General features: G+C 45.4%; 1 protein-coding gene across 1 annotated transcript; it reads right to left on the bottom strand.

Moving 5' to 3' along the window:
* Window positions 1-1,691: 1,691 nt before the first annotated feature.
* Window positions 1,692-14,018, bottom strand: efna1b (ephrin-A1b). Its single transcript, XM_071512920.1, has 4 exons — window positions 13,758-14,018; window positions 3,801-4,096; window positions 3,504-3,692; window positions 1,692-3,372 (listed from the first exon to the last, which is right to left on the bottom strand). The coding sequence occupies exons 1-4, from the start codon at window positions 13,853-13,855 to the stop codon at window positions 3,251-3,253; spliced, it is 705 nt and encodes a 234-aa protein (XP_071369021.1). The 5' UTR covers window positions 13,856-14,018; the 3' UTR covers window positions 1,692-3,250.
* Window positions 14,019-20,308: the final 6,290 nt, after the last annotated feature.

Below are 20,308 nucleotides of genomic sequence, written 5' to 3'. Positions count from 1 at the left end.
AGGCAGAGGTCAGCAGTCATATGCATATAGATTAAATTAAAGTAGTTGGGAAAATATATATATATTTTTTGGGCGGTTATTAAACATTATAGTGTTTAATATTTGCATTCATGCATATCTGCTTACAAAGGCAAGGATCTGAGGTAAGACTGCATCATATGACAGTTTGAGCACTGTTGGGACTGTGCTGTGGATTCCTCTACGAATGTGAAACCATCTTAGAAACAGAGGCTGTTAGATTTGGAAGGGTAACTTTCCAAATGTAATCCACTCCAGACTGCTAATTTCCTGCTTAAAATGGCAATTAGAAAACATACTCCATTTCGGTACACCAAACTAATTTGATTCGTTTCAGGATCCATCTTTATTTCAAGTTGTATAAGATAAACTGCAATATGCACATATCACTCCTATTCTACAAACCTCCACTAGCTTCCCATTCAGCAAAGTATTCAGTTCAAATTACTTTTCCCCACCTATAAAGCCTTCAATATCCTGCTGGCCCCATCTGACTGACCTCCTCCACCATCATGCACCCTTCTGCAGGCTCAAATATTTGTCAAACTCAGACCTTATGTTTGCCTTATCTTACAGTCTAGATACTTTTTGTCCCTTCAAATATGTTTGTAAATATGTGTGTGATCCACAAATGTAAACATGCTCTCAGCACTGTGTTATTTTCAGGAATAGTAACAGATTGCAGTCATAGTTCTTGTAGTTGAATAATTATAATCTGACTGCATGTAATTCATCATTCCCCGTCCCTGTAGGCTACACATGACATCATCTTGAACAGGAACGTTATGGAGACCCACATGCTGCCATGTATGGTCTGCTCCGTCGCCCATACATGCACAGTGAAATGTGCATTACACGTGTTACATTGCACAGATTTTCTGAGATTGTGAGATCATCTGCTGTGCGTTTAAGCTATGACTTGATTATGGAAAAACAAACAACTCACTTCTATGTTCTGGTTTGGAATGTGTATGCTGCCTGGTTTTACAGTGGATGGTGACTTTTGACAGTATTCAGTCAGCTCTGAGGTTTGCATGCAGTCAGGTTTAATGTGTGCCTCTTCATTCCAACACACCACTGTGCGGACGGATGTTGAGCTTTCCTTAGAAGAAGGCAGAAGGAGGGAGAGGGAGAAGGAGAGAGAGGATGTACAGAGTAGCAAAAGAAAGGGCACGGGAAAAAAGAGTGGGTGAGTGTAAAGGGTGAGAGAGAAGGCGAGAGTGACACCTTCACACTCAGTTGTCAGTTTGCTTGTGGGGTCCTCTCTCCCTACGCTCTCCCGCTCTCGCCCTCCTTCATCATCCCCCTCTCGCCCCTCGTGTTTGGTTTTCAGACTGTGAAGTCTAAGCCAGGGTAAACCATGTCAGCAGGGATGAAAGACAGAGGGAGCAGAAAAGAGGGAATGAGAAAACAGAGGTTGGGAAAGACCCGAGGGTGGAAATTTGGAGGGGGTTGGTGAGATTTCATAGAACGGGGAGATGGATAGCTTTGCCAAAAAATTGTGTCATCCATCAAAATCTCAATTATGTATTCCCAAGCAGACTGCTTCAGTGGAATTTTAACTCAAGTTGTGGCCAAAGTAGGCCCAAAGGTTATTCAATGCATTTTTTCATATTCGGCTAGAATTGATAAAAAAAGAAAGAAAATCAGCCATGATTTTTATTACATCACCATTTTTTTTTATTTCACTAAAGATTTTTCACATTTTAAACAGAACAGTTTTTTTCATATAATTTTCTCTATGTACAAATTTACATACAAACATGTACAAAATGACACAAATGTGTTTAACAAGAAAACAAACCAATTGCTATACAGTATGACTGTAATTGTATTGTGGGGAGTCCCTTCAATCTGATATCTTATTCTATCATGTGCAAGTGTGTTCACGTCTGCAAACATCACCATACCAGCCAGTGTACCATGATACTGTCAAGACAGTGGAAATGAGTGAATGGCCATAATCATTGGAGAAGCTCAGCTCCCAGGCTACATACGACCAAAAACACCTTTTACCTTTAGAGTTCTCTTTATCTGCTTTGCTCTCTTAATCAGTGGTTCTCAACCTGGGGGTCGGACCCTCCAGGGGGTTGCAAGATAATTTTTGGGGGGGTCACAAGATGATTCATGGGATAGGAAAAGATCATATTTCTATTATACAATTTTTTTTGTTCTTGTGAAATACTGAATATTAGACCCTCTAAGCCTCCTCTGATAATTAATCAAGAGAAAACAACCTGAAAAGGGAAAATTATTCTTTGGTTGAACTGTTCACCACTCTGAATAATGCAGCCTTTGATGGGGGTTATGAGTAGGCACGGCTTTGCTTTATGGGGTCACATGCCAAAAAGGTTGAGAACCACTGCTCTTGTCCTCACTGATCTCTTCCCTATCGTTCTCCTATCATTCCCTATCGTCAGTTCAAAGCAAACCATACAAGTGAGTTCCATACACAAGCAAAACAATAAAAACACAATCACAATTTGTTCACTCATATTGTCTTGTGACTCAAAAATGTGTGATGTCAGATATTTTCTGAGGTGTCCATCGAGAAATGCAATGAGTGAATGAAAGTGTCTGCTTGCATGTGTGTGTCTTCATCATACAGAGTGTGAATGTCAGCGACGCTTCGAGACAGTGACTTAAATATAACCGAGAGCTGAGTGCTACACAACGTGACAAAAATCCTACATAAAGTATACCACCATTGCAGTACATAACATTTCCAATACAAAGGATCAATAATTTCTCTACATGTAGAGGAGGAACAATGAGATTGACAATTTGAGATGAGCAAAGCCAGGAATACAACACACAGCTGTACCCATGGTATAAAACTTTGAAAAGAAAAAAATGAGAATAATTGTTATCCTCTTGTCATTTTTTAAAATCTGGTATTAATTCATTAGCTATTTTCACCTCTTTGTTTCCAGTTTTGTTGATAAAAAAAAAGTGTACATTAAATGAGAAATTGCCATCGTCATAAAATAAGAAAGAAAAAAATTAGGTCCTCTTCTTTGGAACGATCCACATTCCAGCAACTTCCACATTCACACGCACAAATCACATCAAACACACAAACACACACTGACAGCTCTGTCCATGCTCGTATAAAAAATCTGTATAAAAAAAGTCTCTGAGTGTTCATTGTGCCAATGACCAGCATTGGGTTTGCATTGTCTCTGTTGTGGCTCGGCCTGGGACGACCAGTGTCACTCCATCCCAGTCAGCCTTAGTGCAGCATCAGGGCTAATAAGACTGGGATCATGGTGAAGAAGAGAGAGAAAGAGATCAGCTGCGCTCCTGAACTGCCGATACTCCTCTGGACATTAGGCTCCATCACAGCAGGGTCATCTGAGGACAGAGAGGGGAGGAGGTGTCAGTATTTGATGTCATCACTCATGCCTGGTCAATAGACCCAGCTGAACTACTCTGTGTGAGCTCTTTTCAAAGGCTGAAGTGTATTTTTCTGGAACAATCCTCACCTGCTGGGAGTCGATTAGAGGGGTTGTGCACTCCTCCAGTTGTGGCAAACTTTCCCTTTCCTCCATCCACCCCTTTCTCCATCTCCTCTGCCTTGGCTTTGTCTGCCTTGGCCTTTCCAGAGCCTTTGTGGCCGCCAACATCCACCCTCAGCCTCAGACACTCCTGGCCATGGTGATGCAATGGCTTGGCTGGTGAGAGTCAGAGAATGAGTTGTTTAATACAAGAAACCTTTCTCAGTATCACCTTAAGATGTCAAGACTGCAGGTGTTGTTATTAATACTGGAGTAAATGCTTACAGATATAGTAGTAGCTCTCTCCCTGGCGGAACTCCTTGCCCAGGGTGAAGGGGGTGAAGCGCTGGAACTTCTCGGAGAACCTCTCAGGAGCGTGTTGGGCGAAGGGCCGGGAGCACTCCCAACGCAGCTGGTCAAAGGAGTGAGGTTTACACACCTCGTAGTCCTCCTTCTCCACCATGTACAGCACGTAGCGCTCGGCGTCCTGCGACAGCACCTCACCACGGGCGTAGTGGGGGCAGATGATATCCAGGTAGTCGTTGATGCGCACATCCACTGTGTACTCATCCCACAGAAAGCTACAGGAAAACAGGAAGAAACAGGTGGTTACTGACAAAGGTCCTCACCTTGAGCAAGAAAACATTGTTTCTTTGCAAAATGACTAAACAATTTCAAAAGTGGATGTTAGCTGTTAGGATTTTATACACGTGTGGCACACACCCAGTGAGGCACAAAGCCTGCTGGCAGCCTGGACTCAACACCTGTTAGGACTGCAGCTCTGAATCTATGATAGCGTGAGCTAATCACATGTACACATATGCAGAGCAACAGAAAACAGACTTACTCACGCAAATACACGCATTTACACACAGCTACAGTTGCTGGGGTGTTAGCCACACAACATGTGAGAATGTTTGTGTTGGTGTGTTCTGGTGTGGGACTTGTGCAGACCTGTCACTATGTGACAGAATTAGAAAGAGGCCAGTCAGGCTGGACTTGTTCAATTTGTTTTCAGACAAGAACATGCCATTAACACGCCTAGAATCTCATAAACTCTCCCTCCATCTCACTTACAGACCCTTCTCTCCTTGCTCATTTTCCCTTCAGCAGGGCTACCATGTTGTTTTAAGGGTTGAGTTTCACTGCCCACCTGCCTACAAGCAGACACGATTCTGAATGACAGCTCACCCCCTCCATCCCTCTCTGTCAGTCTTTCACTTCTCTTTCCATCTGTACAACTCATTTGACTCTTCCTGTCCTGTCTTTTTCAAACTGTTTTCCAGTTTCTTTCTCTCTCTGCACCTGTTGGTTTGCCCATGGGTGTGACTGCTGTTGTTTCTGTTGTGACTCCTCGCCCTAATTTGCTGTCTATCTGTATCTCTATCTCTCTTTCTCCCTGACTCCGTCAAAGAGAGAGACAGAGCAGCAGGAGACAGACAGTCGCTCTCTTTCTCTTTTCATCTTTACCCTTCATTTAGTTTTATGGTTCTTTTTAAGCCTCCCCTGTCTCCTCTTCGCTCACTTCCTACGCTCGTTTGTCTCTATGTCCTAATGAAGTACACAGACATTGTGAAAAACAAGTACAGATTCTGCAGATTCTGAGTTGTGTGAAAATTTCAGCTGAGGAGTGAAAATTCATACGGTATCTTGAAATTAAATTTCACTTCTCATTTATCTGTCCTTTAGAGTAACCATGATGCAGTTGAGGCTGAGCTGGTACATGTGATGTGTGACCGCCTGCCACATTACTCCTGCTGCTCAGCGAGCATGTGTGTTCAGCCAAGGGCCTGGAGCTGATGAGAGACTGATATTTGCATATTACTCTGATTACATCCTCAGGGGTTAACAAACTCTAATCCCTAAATTCAATCTGTGCTGAAATTGAATAACTGCATGCAGAGTTGTGCATGCGCATGTGTGTGTGCATAGGCCTATGCATGTGTGTCTGTGGGTGTGTTGTAGAGAGTGTAAGTGAGAACAACGCAGGCCCTAGTGTGTTAACTGTGTGTCTACTATTGTTTATGTATGCTGTAAGTGTGTGCCCCGGCATCAAAGCGTGGGACGAGGTGGCTCTGACCCCCCTCCTGTTGTTGTGACTCCTGTTAGGACCCCCTAGCTCAGTCACAGACACGCTGGCTCCAAACATGGGCCTCCAACCCCTCCTCCCTGCCTCTGTGTGTGTGTGTGTGTGTATCGGTTAATACGGCTACCCTACCTGTCAAAACATGCATTGTTAGCTGAGCACAACTCTACACTTCTAAGCCAGGGCTAATAGGCAGATTACCCTCCGCCTTTCTCCACTTGCAATCAATGTGCTCTCAAACAAGGCTGAAATCCTCAATTTAGCCTGTTTGTGTGAGTATATACTATGTGTGCAATCCTGTGCATGTGCATGCCTTTGTGTGTGTGTGAGTGTGTGTGTGTGTGTGTGTATGTGAGTGAGAGTGTTTGAGTGAAAGAGAAAAGAGACACATACACACACTCACATCTGTAGCAGCTTAATTGGCCAAACAATCTCTTTCTCTCATCTTGTTCCTCTCTCCTGTGTTTTCTTTGAGTCAGACCAGTAATAACAAGGTTGGAGAGAAGAAGACGTTTGGGGATCTTTAGTGGTGCTCTCTGAAGTAGAGTCTTTTATAAATTGTATGGAATACACCTTTTTCCGCGCACTGCGTCCTTGTTAGTGGTCTAACTTACCCCCTCAAGAAAATACAGGCTTGCCAAAAGCCAACAAAACAAATAGATTCTGTTGCTAATCTCATTCACAGCTCACAGTCATGCTTTTAAGAAAACTCTCCCTTTATCCTTCTCTTCACCTCCTCATTTCCCCCCTCCCCCCCTCCGCCTGCTCCTCTCCATTGGTCTGGCTAATTAAAAGCTGTTAGGGGTCTGGGGCCAATGTGTTCTCTAGAAAAGGAGGGGAGGGGGAATGAATGGGGTGTAATTATACCCTTCCCTCCCCAAAGACAGAAAGCCTGAAGGCTACAGGGCCCCTTCAACCCCTGTACCTTACCCCCTCTGGAGCTTTCACTGCTCTGTGTGTGTGTGTGTGTGTGTGTGTCCGTGCGAGTATTTTTAGTGCTTTCACATTAGCATCCAAGTTGTCCTCTCACTAATAGAGATTTGTGCATGTTTGTATGTGTGTTATCCAACTCCAACTGTGCTACTGCAGCCAAAGCAAATTGGTAGAAATCCACCCGGCTGATGCCTATTGAACGAGGCCAGAGCCCAAACCCACACTCTGTTCCACCTTGTTCTCCTACCAGTCGTCTCCCTCCATCCTCCTCGCGCTCTGTATCTTTATGTCTCGCTCATCAAAGCTCTCTGCTGCTGGAGAGTCTCGTCTTTCTCTGCCTCGTCCTTCCCCTCTGACTGACAGTTCTCGGGAGAGTGAGAGTCGCATTAATGTGATAGCTATGCCCTGATGTGATAGCTGTGTGAGAGAGCCAGGTGTGTGTGTGTGTCTGTGTGCGCATTGTTGCAAAGAAAAAAACTCTACCACCCCACTTTTCACATTGCTTCTTCCCATGTGTTGGTTTGTGTGTGTGTGTCTGTGTGTGTGTTTGCATGGGAGAGGAGACTCTCTGAAGACCCTTATTCAGGGCGTCTCATGCCCCAGGCTCAGTGAGCACATCTGTTTATCAAGGCCTACTGGAGCCTCTTGTGTGTTTGTGTGTGTGTGTGTGTGTGTGTGTGTGTGTGTGTTTGCATGTGAGAGAGACACTAAGGTGTGGGTAAACAGAGAGGGTTGAAGGTGACTGTAGTCTTTCTTCCTCTCTCCCGTGAACAGGTCATTTCTCACTGCTGAGCTACTGTAGCTATTACGTCAGTGGTCAGTGTGTGAATGGTCAGTGTGTGTGTGTGTGTGTGCGTGTGTGTGTGTGTGTGTGTGTGTGTGTGTGTGTGTGTGTGTTATAAGGGTGTAAGACGGTTAGTGCTAGTGGTTATGACAGTAGGTGAGTTGTTCAACACTCGGTTCTCCTCACTGGGGCTTTGAAGTTTTGCCATTGTCCTTGTTCTACTTTATCACCTCCTTTCCCTTTTCCCTTTCTTTACTTCTGCCATCCCTCCTTCCTTTTCCTTCCCTTCTCCCTGACAACGCTGCTATCCCTCCATTTGTCCCCTGAGCTGTCAGTGGTTTTGTTGAAGGAACTGACACAGGAACTCTGTCTTTCACTGCGTCTCTCTGGGGAGAGTTTCCAACTGTCAGCCGGGTCGAGGGGTTAGAGTTCAGGGTCGCAACTTCTCACACACACTCCCACTTACTCAGCACTGCAGAGATTTGTTACATAGACACACACACACACACACACACACACACACAGCGAGTCAGCGCCACTGAAACACTAAACAGATGCATTCCTGCACCATTTGCTCCGCAGGTAATCAGCAGTGAGTGTGTGCACACACTGGAATGTCACGACAGGGGGTTGTGGTTTGGACGCTTTATTGCGTTCTCACATGACACACTCATCAAATTTCTCCATTCACAGTCTCACACACTCTTGCTTTGAGGTGTACACTTAATACCCCATTAATTTGCTGTGGTATGGCAGATTCACACCTCCTTTCACACAGGCTGAGGAGCTGTCAGCAGTAATAATGGGTTTAGCTGCTCACTAGTGGGCTACTCTATTAGAGCTGATCTAATATATACACTTAAAAGTCTATCTGTATTAGCCTGCATTGTAATCTGCCTTCACTCTCTCTGCATTTCATTGTCTTCCAATCAGAAGATCGGCGCAGTGGGAATTCTACCTGTCTTCCTCCACTAGGCAATAACACAAGGAGCTGAATGTCCCTAGCAGGATTATCACCGCAGCAGTGTGTGTGTGTGTGTGTGTGTGTGTGTGTGTGTGTGCATGTGTACGTATGTGAGCATGCATGCGATAGCTGAGACAGTGAGAATGCCACCGGCCTTAGCAGGATTTGAGAGCTTTTAAAAATGTCAACACTGCCGTTTCTCACTCATTCAATTCCAAATTTCTCCCCTCCCTTCATCCATCACTGTCCCCTCTCTCCTCCCTCCGTCTGTCTCTCCTTTATCCTGTCAGAATGAACCCATCCCCCCTCTCCCTCCGTCCCGCTCTCCTCTCTGTTTTGCCCTGTCTCTTAATGCTGACATAATATACCAGAGCTCTTCATCCAGGCTAATTTCTCAACACAAATCCCTTTCTCCAGTTCACCCCTCTGTCACCCGGCCTGCACCCCCCACCCACACCCCTCGCCTCTCTGCCCCCCAAATCTTTTCACCCCGTCCCCTTTTCGCAGCCTCCCATTCTGTCTTCCATGAATAGAAAAAGGCCAAATGGTATCATGCTTGGTTTAATATGCTAGTATGCTGAGGGTCACAGAGAGTTAATATGTGTGCCTGAGTCTGTCTGTCCGTCTGCCTGGGAGAGAGGACAAGTTCAGTTACTTCTGAGAACAGTTTGAATTGGAAAAAAAATATTAAAATGTTTCCTTCTTCTTTTTAACTTTCTTCTTTCTTTCTTTGAAACGAGTTTTGAATTAAAAATGAAAAATAAAAACATTCTCAAATACTAGTAGTAGCCCAGTAGCCCATCTGACCCACAGCCGTTACCCATTCTGCCCTTTAGGGGGCGATGGTGAGCTACGAGAGGACAGCAATGCCAAGGTATGCCTGAAATGCTATGAATGAGCAGAGTACACACACACACACACACACACACACACACACACACACACACACACACACACACACACACACGCGCACACACACACACGCATACCCACACATACTATGATAATGTTGGGCAAAAGCAGGCCTCTCTAATGTTAGCAGAGCGAGGCTCAGAGGTGCTCTGTCCTCTGTGGAAAACTACTGGGGCAAACAGAGGAAGGTCTGTGAAAAAGAGGGGGGACTGACCAAGAGAGAGGGGGGGAGGGAAGGGGGAGGAAGGGGGGGAGGAAGTCTGGACCGCAGATAAGGAGGCGAGAGGAAGAGCTGAGAGAAAACAGGGGTACAGGGGCAGAGCGAGGGGAGGAGGAGGAGAGGTGTGGCCCTGAAATATAGAAATTAGAAAGCAGAAAGTATTAGTTCACAAACTGTCCTGGACGTAATCCCCATGATTCTCAAGCTGTGGCGTGTGCTGCCATGCATGAAGGTATACACGTAGGTTTTGAAGTGCGTTAGGTAAGGGGAGCAGTTATGTCAGCAGGAAATACACACAAAGCCATCCGATGTGATTGAATGGGCAGAAAAACAGGCTTTATAGTGAGCTAAATGGAGATGTCCTATGGTGGTTGTAATTGATTGTTCTGATGCAGGATGAATTCCATCTGGGAGATTGTGGTGGGTATGATCCTGCCATAATAGCTACAGGTTTACAGTCTAGCAAATATGTATATCACAATGGCTCACCCACTCACCCACACACACACACACACAAACACATCCGCACATATAGACATAAAGGATACAGCTGAAGGCAGCGGAGGAGAGTTATGCCACAGGATCACAGTAGCATAAATATATATAGAACCAAGCCAGTGGGATGACGATTTTTGTGTCTATGGGTCAGATGGTCAGATTACGAGCTGTCTGTAATCTATGTTAGTGTGTGTGTGTTCTCATTCTAGTGAGATTAGAGGCCAGCAACCAGAAGGGACATGAGTCAGGGAGGGGTAAATAATGAGTGGAACGGCATGGAGGGAGAAAGAAAAGAAATGTATAAAATGAAGAGGGTAGAGGGTGGGGGGTTGGGGGCAGGTGGGGGAAAGACAGCACCGTCACCCCAAACCCATCCTCCAGGCCGTCTGTACGTGCTCAGGCAGGCCCAGCCACCTCAATAACAGCAGGGCAGACGGAGTCAGACACAGACAGAGATAAACAGAATATTACATTACACCCAACTCCTGATAGAGATATTTGTTCAGAGACGAGGCGCATGGGAAACAAACCTATTGAATGGGAGATGGATGAGAGCAGCCGGATAACACAGATAGAGAAAAGGGTATAAAGGCAGTGGGACTACTCTGTTAATAGCCTTCTATCTGCACAGAAAAGAGGAAACCTTGAACTCACTTGAATCAGTAAACAGAGAGAGAGAGCGAAAAAGCATAAGAGAGAGAGAGAGAGAGGGAAGGAGAGAGAACGAGGCTTGGGGCGACTGGCCAGTCTAGGAGGAGACCCAGCTGTTAAGGAGAGGAGAGGGAGTGGAGATGGAGAGAGGAACAGACAGGTACAGACAGAGGGAGGGACACACACGCACACACACACACACACACACTCACACACTCACACACACACAGCTGACAGAGTTGAGTATAGTAACAGGGGGGTGGAATGCTGGCTGTAGCTAATATTAACATACAAGTCCTCCCTCTTGCCCCCAAGTGTGTGTATGTGTGAGTCACACATTTATCAGGTCTCGCTAATGCTGCCTACGGTAATAGCCACTCCCTACTTCGCTGTGACGCTGAAGCTCTTGCAACACACACACACACACACACACACACACACATACACACACATGCACAATCACGCCCTCTCAGTCCACAACAAAAATAAAATCACTTCCAGTAACAAGGAAATTTGCCAAAACTAATGATTAAGCTTCTGGTTAAGGGCAGCAAAAGTTCACAGCTCTCTCTCACACAAACACACACATGTAAGCAGACACAGGCAGAGGCATGTAGTGTAAAAACAAGACTGGACCAGACTGAGAAAAACATGCCTGTCCACCTGTCATGTAGCAGACGGAAAACTGTACTCACATGCGCACGTACACACACACACCCACACACACACACAAACAACCACTCGGTGTCAAATCCCTACAGGGCTGAGGCCACGGATTAAGCCATAATCATTAAGTCACACTGACAGAGTCGGTGAAAAACACACACACACACACACACATACACACAGGAGTGGACGTGTACAGAAAGACACACACCTCCCTACTGTCTACTCCCCACCATGAATGGACAGGCTGCTACCATCTGGGCACTGTCCTCTACCTAAGACAAATCACTGCTCACAATCAGACCAAGAATCAATTAGCATCAATTATCCACGGCCCGCTGCCATCCACTGCCGCTGATGGATCTATGTATTCCTCTGAACAGGTGACTGATTGATCACTGGGGACGGCTGAGGCAGGTGGGCTTTGGTCATGGTGGAGGAGACACTGACAGTAAAGACAGAGAGAAGATGGAAAACATTCTAGGAAATTAAAGAGTGGAGGGTGGGGTCTGGGAGTGAGGGATTAAAGAGGAGTAATGGAGATTACACTGTAAAATGTGGGGAAAAAATTATGACAGTGACATGTAGAGGTCAGCCGATTATAGCTGTCATTATTCTCTTGCCACAAATTTCCATCACTGAAACTCAAACTAACAGTGACTTTCTGAGAAACACTCTCTCTCTCTTTCTCTCTCTCTCTCTCTCGCTGTGTGTGTGTGTGAGTGTGTTCTCAGGAGCCACTAAGAATGAGCGCCTTAAAGGTCTTGGATCAACAGAAGTGTAAGAGATAGAGGCAGAACGGCCAGTGTTACCGAATACATTCTGCCTTCTGCATGCTGTACAATGTGAGACCTACAGACAATACAAGTGTCTGTGAATGGTGGCACGTATTTGTGCGTGGGTGTGTGTGAAGTGTATGTCTGTCTAAGTCAGGGTCTATGTTTAGTCAGCTATAGCAAAAGGATTAGTGTTAAATTATGATTTTTCTTGTTGTGGTTATGCAACTCCCATTTGACAGCAAAAAATAGTTCAGGGCCGGATTAGAGGCCACAGACACAAGATCGGAGTCTGTAGCAGACCACCTCTGTTCTGTGTGTGTGTGTGTGCGTGTGTGTGTGTGTGTGTATGTCAAACCTCTTTTTGTCTTTATCAGCTTTTTGTACTTGAACCAAAACTTGGAGCTCCAATTTCCCCTTTATCCACTCTGTTCTCAGACTAGACTGACCCAAAAGGAGCTGGTTTCGCGTTTCCCTCTGTATAGTTCTCATTCCCCTCTGTCTTCTCTGAACCGGGACTCCTTCCCTCTATTTGTGGTGACTCAGGTGTAACTCAGGTGGGTCAAACCCAGGTCGTTGAGTCACTCGCGGACTAACCCATGACACAAGCACTGCTCACGAGGGCAGGCCTTTCCATTAAACTCGTTATTCAATTATCAGGACAATTGTTTTCCTTGTTATAGAGCTCTTTTTTTAGCCCTCGTCTATTGTTATTGTTAAAGGGCAATTAGAGAGCCAGTAATGTAATCAAGACAAGACTAAAAGGCCATAATGGCTTTTGCCCTTGTTTCGTCTCGGTGGCGGATTTTAATCGACCGATCTGGGCTGAAGCGGGGACCGTCTTTCTGCCCGCTGTTATAAAATAATACTGTCTTTCAAGCCTCAGCATCGTCTGTTCCACGCTAAAAGCTCAATAAATCGCGCTGCGATCTTGCGCGTCTGTCAAGCTCCATCGATCCCGCTGAGTGGTCGGATAGCATTACATTTCTGACCCCAAAACAAAATAATCAGCATTACGCACCCCCCCCCCCCCCTCTCTCTCTCTCTCTCTCACTCTCTCTCTCTCTCTCTCACACACACACACACACTCTCTCTCTCTCTCTCAACGAAAAATCACTTTATCCTATTCCTATAGAGACTTTTTGGGGTTATTTTCGTAATGCGCTCTCTCTCTCTCTCCCTCTCTCTCTCTCTCCCTCTCACACACACACACACACACTGGCGCAGACCCCATACACACTGGTCAAGTTCGTTCTCGTCAGCCTGTCAGTCTATTTATTACTATTAGAGCATGTCTGTGTCTACGTATTGCGGTTAAATATAGGGGTGAATCTGTCTGTCCATCTGTCTAGGCATCCGCTCCCAATCTTTCCCCGCTCTTCTCTTACACCCGGCTTCACCGACTAATACCCTAATTACAATCCCGTTAACCGACTTTTAAGGTAGACAACACAAGCCTAATTGAAAACGTCACATGTTGAACCTTTAATTGGCACACGAATGAAAACAACAGCAGCCCAGTTGTAGCGCTTTAACAGCATGAGTAGCCTCGGGCGGGCCTGGAGACACGATGCAGTGACTGACTGGGATAAACCTTTAAGCATGGCAGCCTTTAAAGATGTGAGGCGGTAACGAGCGGAGACGTTTTGAAAGTTTGCTCAGCTACGAGGAATACCACCATGAGACATTACACACACACACACACACACACGCACGCACAAACACACACACAAGCTCACATGAGACACTTACTTTGGATTCGTGCTGTTCCAATAGACGCTGTGTCTCTCTGCAGAGGCGAACCAAGCACCGATGCTGACTGCCAGACACACCAGCCACACCAAATCCATAGCTCTTCTTCTGAACGGGAACCTCAACAAGTTCAACTGGTAAGCGATGATGAAAACACCCTCTCTTATCGAAGGTGTGCGTGCGGGACGTGCGCGCCGATAAATCAAAAGCGAGGTTTTTTTTTTTAATCAAATCAGTTCAATTAAGTTGTTCACTAAGGAGTGTTGCAACTCTGAGTGGTGGATAGGAGCGCAAGTTGTCTGTTTTGTCTGGCGATGGCTCCGCCCGTCGGGCTGCTGTCGACTAATAGCAGCACGTGAATCTGAATGCACCGCCCACCCGGTAGATTGAGACACGCCCTCCAATTGCCGCTCGCACTTCAGACCAAAGCCACTCTGGGACAGAAAAACAGAATTGGGTCCCTTACGAAAAACAACTCTATACTCCGATGATGAAATTTTAGAAGTCAATATCACAGCAGCTATTAGCTCCTATCGTAATATTATAGTGGCACCATAGAAGATAAAAAAAATGCCATAAAATGTTAGGGTTAGATAAGGTGACTATAAACCACTGACACACTTTCAATCCTTATTAAAGTAAATTATGTGTTAGGGTTTTGTTTAGAAAATGAATTAATCAGATTTATACAGACGTTTTACAAAACAATCATGAAGTCAGCTCTCTCTTACCAGTCTTAACAAGAGACAAGAGAGTAGCCTAATTTATCTATAACATCTTGTCAGTGAATATATAAGGGAACAAATAGGAGGGGTAACAAAAATTTAATTATAAACATGGAGTAAAAATGCAAGTGACTTCATAAAAGCATTGTGTTGTATTGGTTTGTGTTGTTGTTGTGGTGTTTTGTTCTGTTGTGTTTTGTTGTAATTATCTATAATGTGTCACTGTTGGGTTGTGCTGCATTGCACTGTGATGTGTTGCAATTGGTTGTGTAGTTGTTGTGCTGTGATGTTGTTGTTGTATTGTTATTGTGCTTTATTATGCTGTTGGTGTTGTGTTGTAATGTGTTGGGTTTTATTGTTGTTGTGTTGCATTTTGTTCCATTGTGTTGCATTGTGTTGTGTTGCATTGCTCTTTTGTGCATTGCGTTGCATACATTGGTATGTTGCATGTTTGTGTCTTTGCACAATGTGTGAGTATGTGAAACACTGTATCAGTTGTTAATATGTTTCTGCACAAATGTTGACAAATTCCTACACATACTGTAGGCCTATATTGTATTTGGTGATTAAAGTGATTTTGACTCCAGTGGTCTCATCAGTGTCAATCTGAAGGCAGAGAGCATTCTTCTCTAATTTATATGCGCCAAGAGATTATTGTCACTCATGTGGGAATTACTGCAGAGAGGTGTGTGTGGTCAGGCTGTTGTTGTCTAAGCCCACTGGTGTACTGATTAGTGTTTGTCAGATAGTAAAGAATTATTACCATCTTATCAGTCAGCCTAATCTCACGGACTCTGCTTAGCCGTGTCTCCAGACAGGTAACGTTGGAAAACAAGCACACAGATGGAGTGCATGGAGTCACGTTGTGAGCCCAGACCGCGGGGTGTCAGCGGGATTGTGGCCCCAGCAGGAGGGGGCCTCCCTCGGGCCGGGATGGAGCCCAGCCTGCACGGGTTAGCTGGTTCAGAGCTCCAGAGCTCCCGGGAAAGAGGAGGAGGTGTTGTATGTGTGTCTGTGTGTGTGTGTCTGTGTGTGCTCCGAGTGTCTGACTGCAATGTCCCTAGGCTTGGCTGGGCAAGCATACACACGCCCTGGCACCCTGACAGAGGCCCTGACACACACACACACTGACTGTAGATCCCGTAGACAGTGGGGGGTTAGTCATGGCTGAGGGTGCTTTTCCATTCTATAATGTCTCTCCCAAAAAGAGGAAGAAGAGAAGGGAAAAGTGGAGAAAGGGAGTGAAAAATGGGTGCAAGCAGCCAATTTAACAAAACACTGACATCGTGATTAAAAATGCCAGTAGATGATAGATCTTCCTCATTATTGAACTAAAAACGCTGGATAATTCCATCTATACAAGTGGCTACTCATATTACATTTAATAACATCTTTCACTTAGCTTTACTGACATTAGAAACTGCAGTCTGAACTTTTAACAGGTACGGTATGTATTTTTTTCTCTCTAAGGAATGACTGAAATGCAAATACTGTTCCAGCAGCAGCAAAACTAGCTAGTGATTCAGAGAGTTCACTCAGGCGAACAACAATAGGATACCCCAGCTCTCAAACATACACAACACTATGGTATGACTGTCAAACTCTCCCTTGTTGCCAACAGACTTCCGCTGTTAAAACATGGGATCTCCTCGACACACACATCCCACCCAACAAACATACACTCAGAAACACACAACCCACAGATATACACCTCGTCTCTGCTGCTGCAGCCAAGAGTCGGATGTCTGGGATCTCCCATCACACACACACACACACACACACACGCACATACATACTGTACACGCACACAAACAAGTAAATACACACACACATACACAAAAACACCCACGTGAACACACACACACACATACACACACACAAACATACACGTCTTCTCTGTCAACTCTTATATCACAGTATTGGTGTTGTTGCCAGTGGAAACCACTGATGACTCTCAGAGTGAGACTTAATCCTCCCACAGTCCATAGAGAAAGACAGGCAGGGAAGACCAGAGATTCAGAGAATGACAGAAAAGCAAGAAAAGGAGAGAGGGAAAACCGGATGGCTCTTAAAAAAAGCACAGAAAAAGCGTCTGAGGTGATGGAAGGCCCGGTAGTTATAAAACTGGATCAAAGGAAGTCGTGGGAAGACCTGACAGCCTTACAAACTTTTTAGCAAACGGAAACCGGCTTGTTTATTTTCTAGGGACTTGTCTCCAGGCGTCAAAGTATCTGCCACAAGTTGTTCAACATGCAATGGAAATCCTGCAATTACATAACCAGAGTAATTAAGTCAGAAAGAAAATAGGCATCGTCTCTATTGCTCTGCCTCTACCTTACCTGGTGATATCTGATTTTCTCCCCTGCTCTCCCACCCTTATCTAATGTAAAGTTTAATGGAGGCAGAACATGTAAGAGGGACTGTTAAAGAGGAGTGGGGAGTGAAAAGATGTATGTATCAGCGAGGCGGGGACAGCGGCGGAGGAAGAACAGACGTGTCAACCAGCCAGAATAAATGTTTTGATAAAAGGGGTTAAGGATATGTAGGAGAGAGCGATTAAAAAAACGACCGGGTCCCCCTTAGCCTATAAAATTTTCAGTCTTGCTTCTCTCTCTCCTTCCTCTCTGCTCTCATCCTGTCGGCTCGAGGCAGGGATCACTGCTGGTCAGAGTTCTCCGCCTCGAGATGTGAAGATGTTCTCTCAGACACACACACACGCACACACACACACACACGCGCGCGCGCACACACACACACACACACACACAGGCACAGAAATGAGAAGCAGGAGTGTTTGCTTAATACAGAGGAGTGAAAAAATGTGCTACAGAAACCAAAATGAGGTGGAGTCAAAGCTAGAGAAGAACACAGTGACACAAGGGAGTAATAGATACAAGATAAATGGAATCACTGGGAGTCAACCACGCAAAAACACAACAAGGAAAACCCAAGGGTGGTGGAGAGACTGCGTAGTGGCTATTCACGTGAGCTCATACACACATCTGCGCACACACACCCACGGCAGACGCACGCACGTGCACACACAATTTTTATTAGAGCCCGCAAAATGTGGTGTGGGAGGGCGCTGATCCCTGCAGCTACCTCTATTGTTGCTGCCTTAGAAACGTGAGCTGTTATCCTGTTGATCACATCTCTGCCTTTTCTTGTCCCGTCTTTATCTCTTCATCACTCCCCGCGCCCCCCAGCCTCTGCCTCGACTGCTGATATACTATATGTCTCCTTCTCTCCCTCAGCCTGTCTCAGGGAGAATAACCCCAGCTGGGTGGTGTGAGAAGTAGGTCAGCACCTCCACCAAAATCATGATACAATGAATAGGCTATAAAGGATTAAAAGAGCTAAATCACTGTAATATGCTCCTTATTGACTCTGGCTAATCACAGATTGCATTTCGCATACGTGCCTTTTGTTGCACCAACCTCTGTCATTACCGCTAGCTTAAGCTTGTTAACACTTGGCATTGTTTCATCTACACATGGACAGCTTGTCACCCTGCTGCCCTCTGTCCCTTCATCCCCTGCCTCCTGTGGCCCTTTGGCCCTCTGGCTCATAGCGGCACACTCCGACAAGCTGCTCCTTCTCTGGCACCACAAAGGCATGTCCCCCGGCTCCATTCACGCCCATTCATCTGCATACAGGTGGCCTCCCATTCACACACAGGGAGGCACACTCCTGCTCAACAGTGCTGCATGTGTCTGATACCTGGGCTGGCAAGGGGCATCTAGTGACACTTGCATTAACAAACTTAACTGGTAGTGTTTCTTCTCTTGCACCTGACTTACACTATAGTAAAGACATCAAAACTATGAAATAAAACAAAGAGAATTATGCAGCGACCAAAAAACTATCTTATATTTTAGATTCTTTCGATTCTTTGAAGTAGCCACCCTTTGCCTTGATGGAAAGGCAAAGGCTTTGGAAAGAAATTCATACATAGGCATCAGCTTCACTATTTGCAACAAATTTCAAGCATTTAAGCATAAGCCTTTAGATCAAAATGGCTTAAGTGTCTTAAAACATAGACAGCTGGCAAGACGCCATCCAGGCTATATTGTTTCCATGCATGTGTGTGTGCGACACACAGGGTGAAGAAACAAGAGCCGGGCGCACATACAAACAAACTAAAACAATGTTGCATGTGTGTGTCGGTAGGGGGTAAATGAGCCCCCTCCTCCCCCCTGCTGGACTAACACTGTCTCACTATTCAGACCACAGGAATCATTAACTCGCCCAGTCAACAGGCACACTTCACTTGTTCGCTTCGTTCTCCCTCTCTCTGTCCTCCTTTCTGTCTCCCAGGGACTCTTGCTCACTCGCCCACACACACACACACACACACACACACACACACACACACACACACACACATACACACACACACACAAGCACACAAAAACACACACAAAGCCCAGTGAAATATTTAACCAGGCTGCTCAGCTTGCATTGCCGGCCCTTGCCATCATTTGTTATATCTCTTTGTCTGTCTCCCTCTCTGTTCTCCCTGCTCATCTGTTGTCTCTGCTGTCTTTCCTTCCTTTTCTTCTCTTCTGTTCATCTGTTCACCTCTCTCCACAGAGTCCTCGTCAGCCTTTGGCCACAATGTACTAAGCGCATCTCTCCCCATATCCTTTACTTTCTCTCGTTTTCTCTCACATTGACTCTTCTCCCCTTCTCTTCCTCTCTTTTATGCTCTATTGCTCCCTTTCAGCTCCTACTTCCACCATCTTCATGCGGTCCGGTTCTCCACTCCTTGCCTCCCTCCCTCCCTCTCTCCCTCCCTCCCTCACACTTCCAATCTTTTCTTGTCCCTGTTTTTTTCCCCCCCAACTACCTCAGGCAGTGCATTTGTTAGGAGAGAATCCATTATCCTCCTCCATCCTCCCTCCCCCTGTCCTCTTTATCTATCTCTCTCTGTCTCTCTCTCACTCTCTGGCTGTCTCTCTCTCCCTCTCTCTCTCTCTCTCTCTCTCCCTCTCTCCCCTCTCATGCTCCTGGCTTCAGCCCTATATTCATTAACATAGTGTTAATGATCCCAGATGGGCTGACATGTACTCTATGGGGGCGAAGTGTGAGTGGCTTCTTCCAAGGGTGTGTGTGGGCGGTTGTGTGCGTGTGTGCGTGTATTCGTGCATGCGTGCGTGCGTGTGTGTATGTGTTTGAATTTGTGTACATGTGTGCATGTTTGTGAGTGCATGTGCTAATATCAGCATTTGAGTAAGAAAGAGATTGCTTGTTTCTCTCCTGGCAGTAGATTGCTCTGTTATGTGGATATGCGTCTGTTATGCCCCTCTTTCAGAAACCCAACTATAGAGTCGAACAGACTGCAGCCGAGCAATGATGAAAGTTCATGAACAATTTGTTTGTTTTGAGCAACTCCTTTGAATAGGAAACTGGTGAAGGTAGCTCTGATGCACCTGTGCTTTATCCGCAGAATCAAACGAACAAAACAAATCAAAGAAAAAGTCTTTCTTTTCACATGACTGAACTCAAAACAGCTAACTCCAAAAGAACTCCAAAAGAACAACTAAACTAAACAACACTGCAATAGAGAAAAATAACTTATCCTTGCACATTGATTATTGGTTAGAGTAGGATTTCCCAACTTTGGGGTCAGGAGCCCATGTTGGGTCCCTTGATTTTAACATGGGGATGCTTGAAAAATTCTTAATCAAACAAAAGATAAGTTGTTTACCACTAGAGGGAGAGGAGGATTGGCATTGCCAAATATAGAATTGTACAATACTGCTTTTGAAATGGTTAAACTATGCAAACACTGGTCAGGGAATGGTTCACATCTGGGTTGGATGG

This window comes from Centroberyx affinis, unplaced genomic scaffold, assembly GCF_046629955.1.
Source record: "Centroberyx affinis isolate AG114_WGS23_722 - 3 ecotype Tasmania unplaced genomic scaffold, CSIRO-AGI_Caff_v1 ptg006633l_1, whole genome shotgun sequence".
Lineage (NCBI taxonomy): Eukaryota > Metazoa > Chordata > Actinopteri > Beryciformes > Berycidae > Centroberyx > Centroberyx affinis.
Note: the sequence above shows the minus strand (reverse complement) of the source record. Positions and strands in the feature narration are given on the sequence as shown.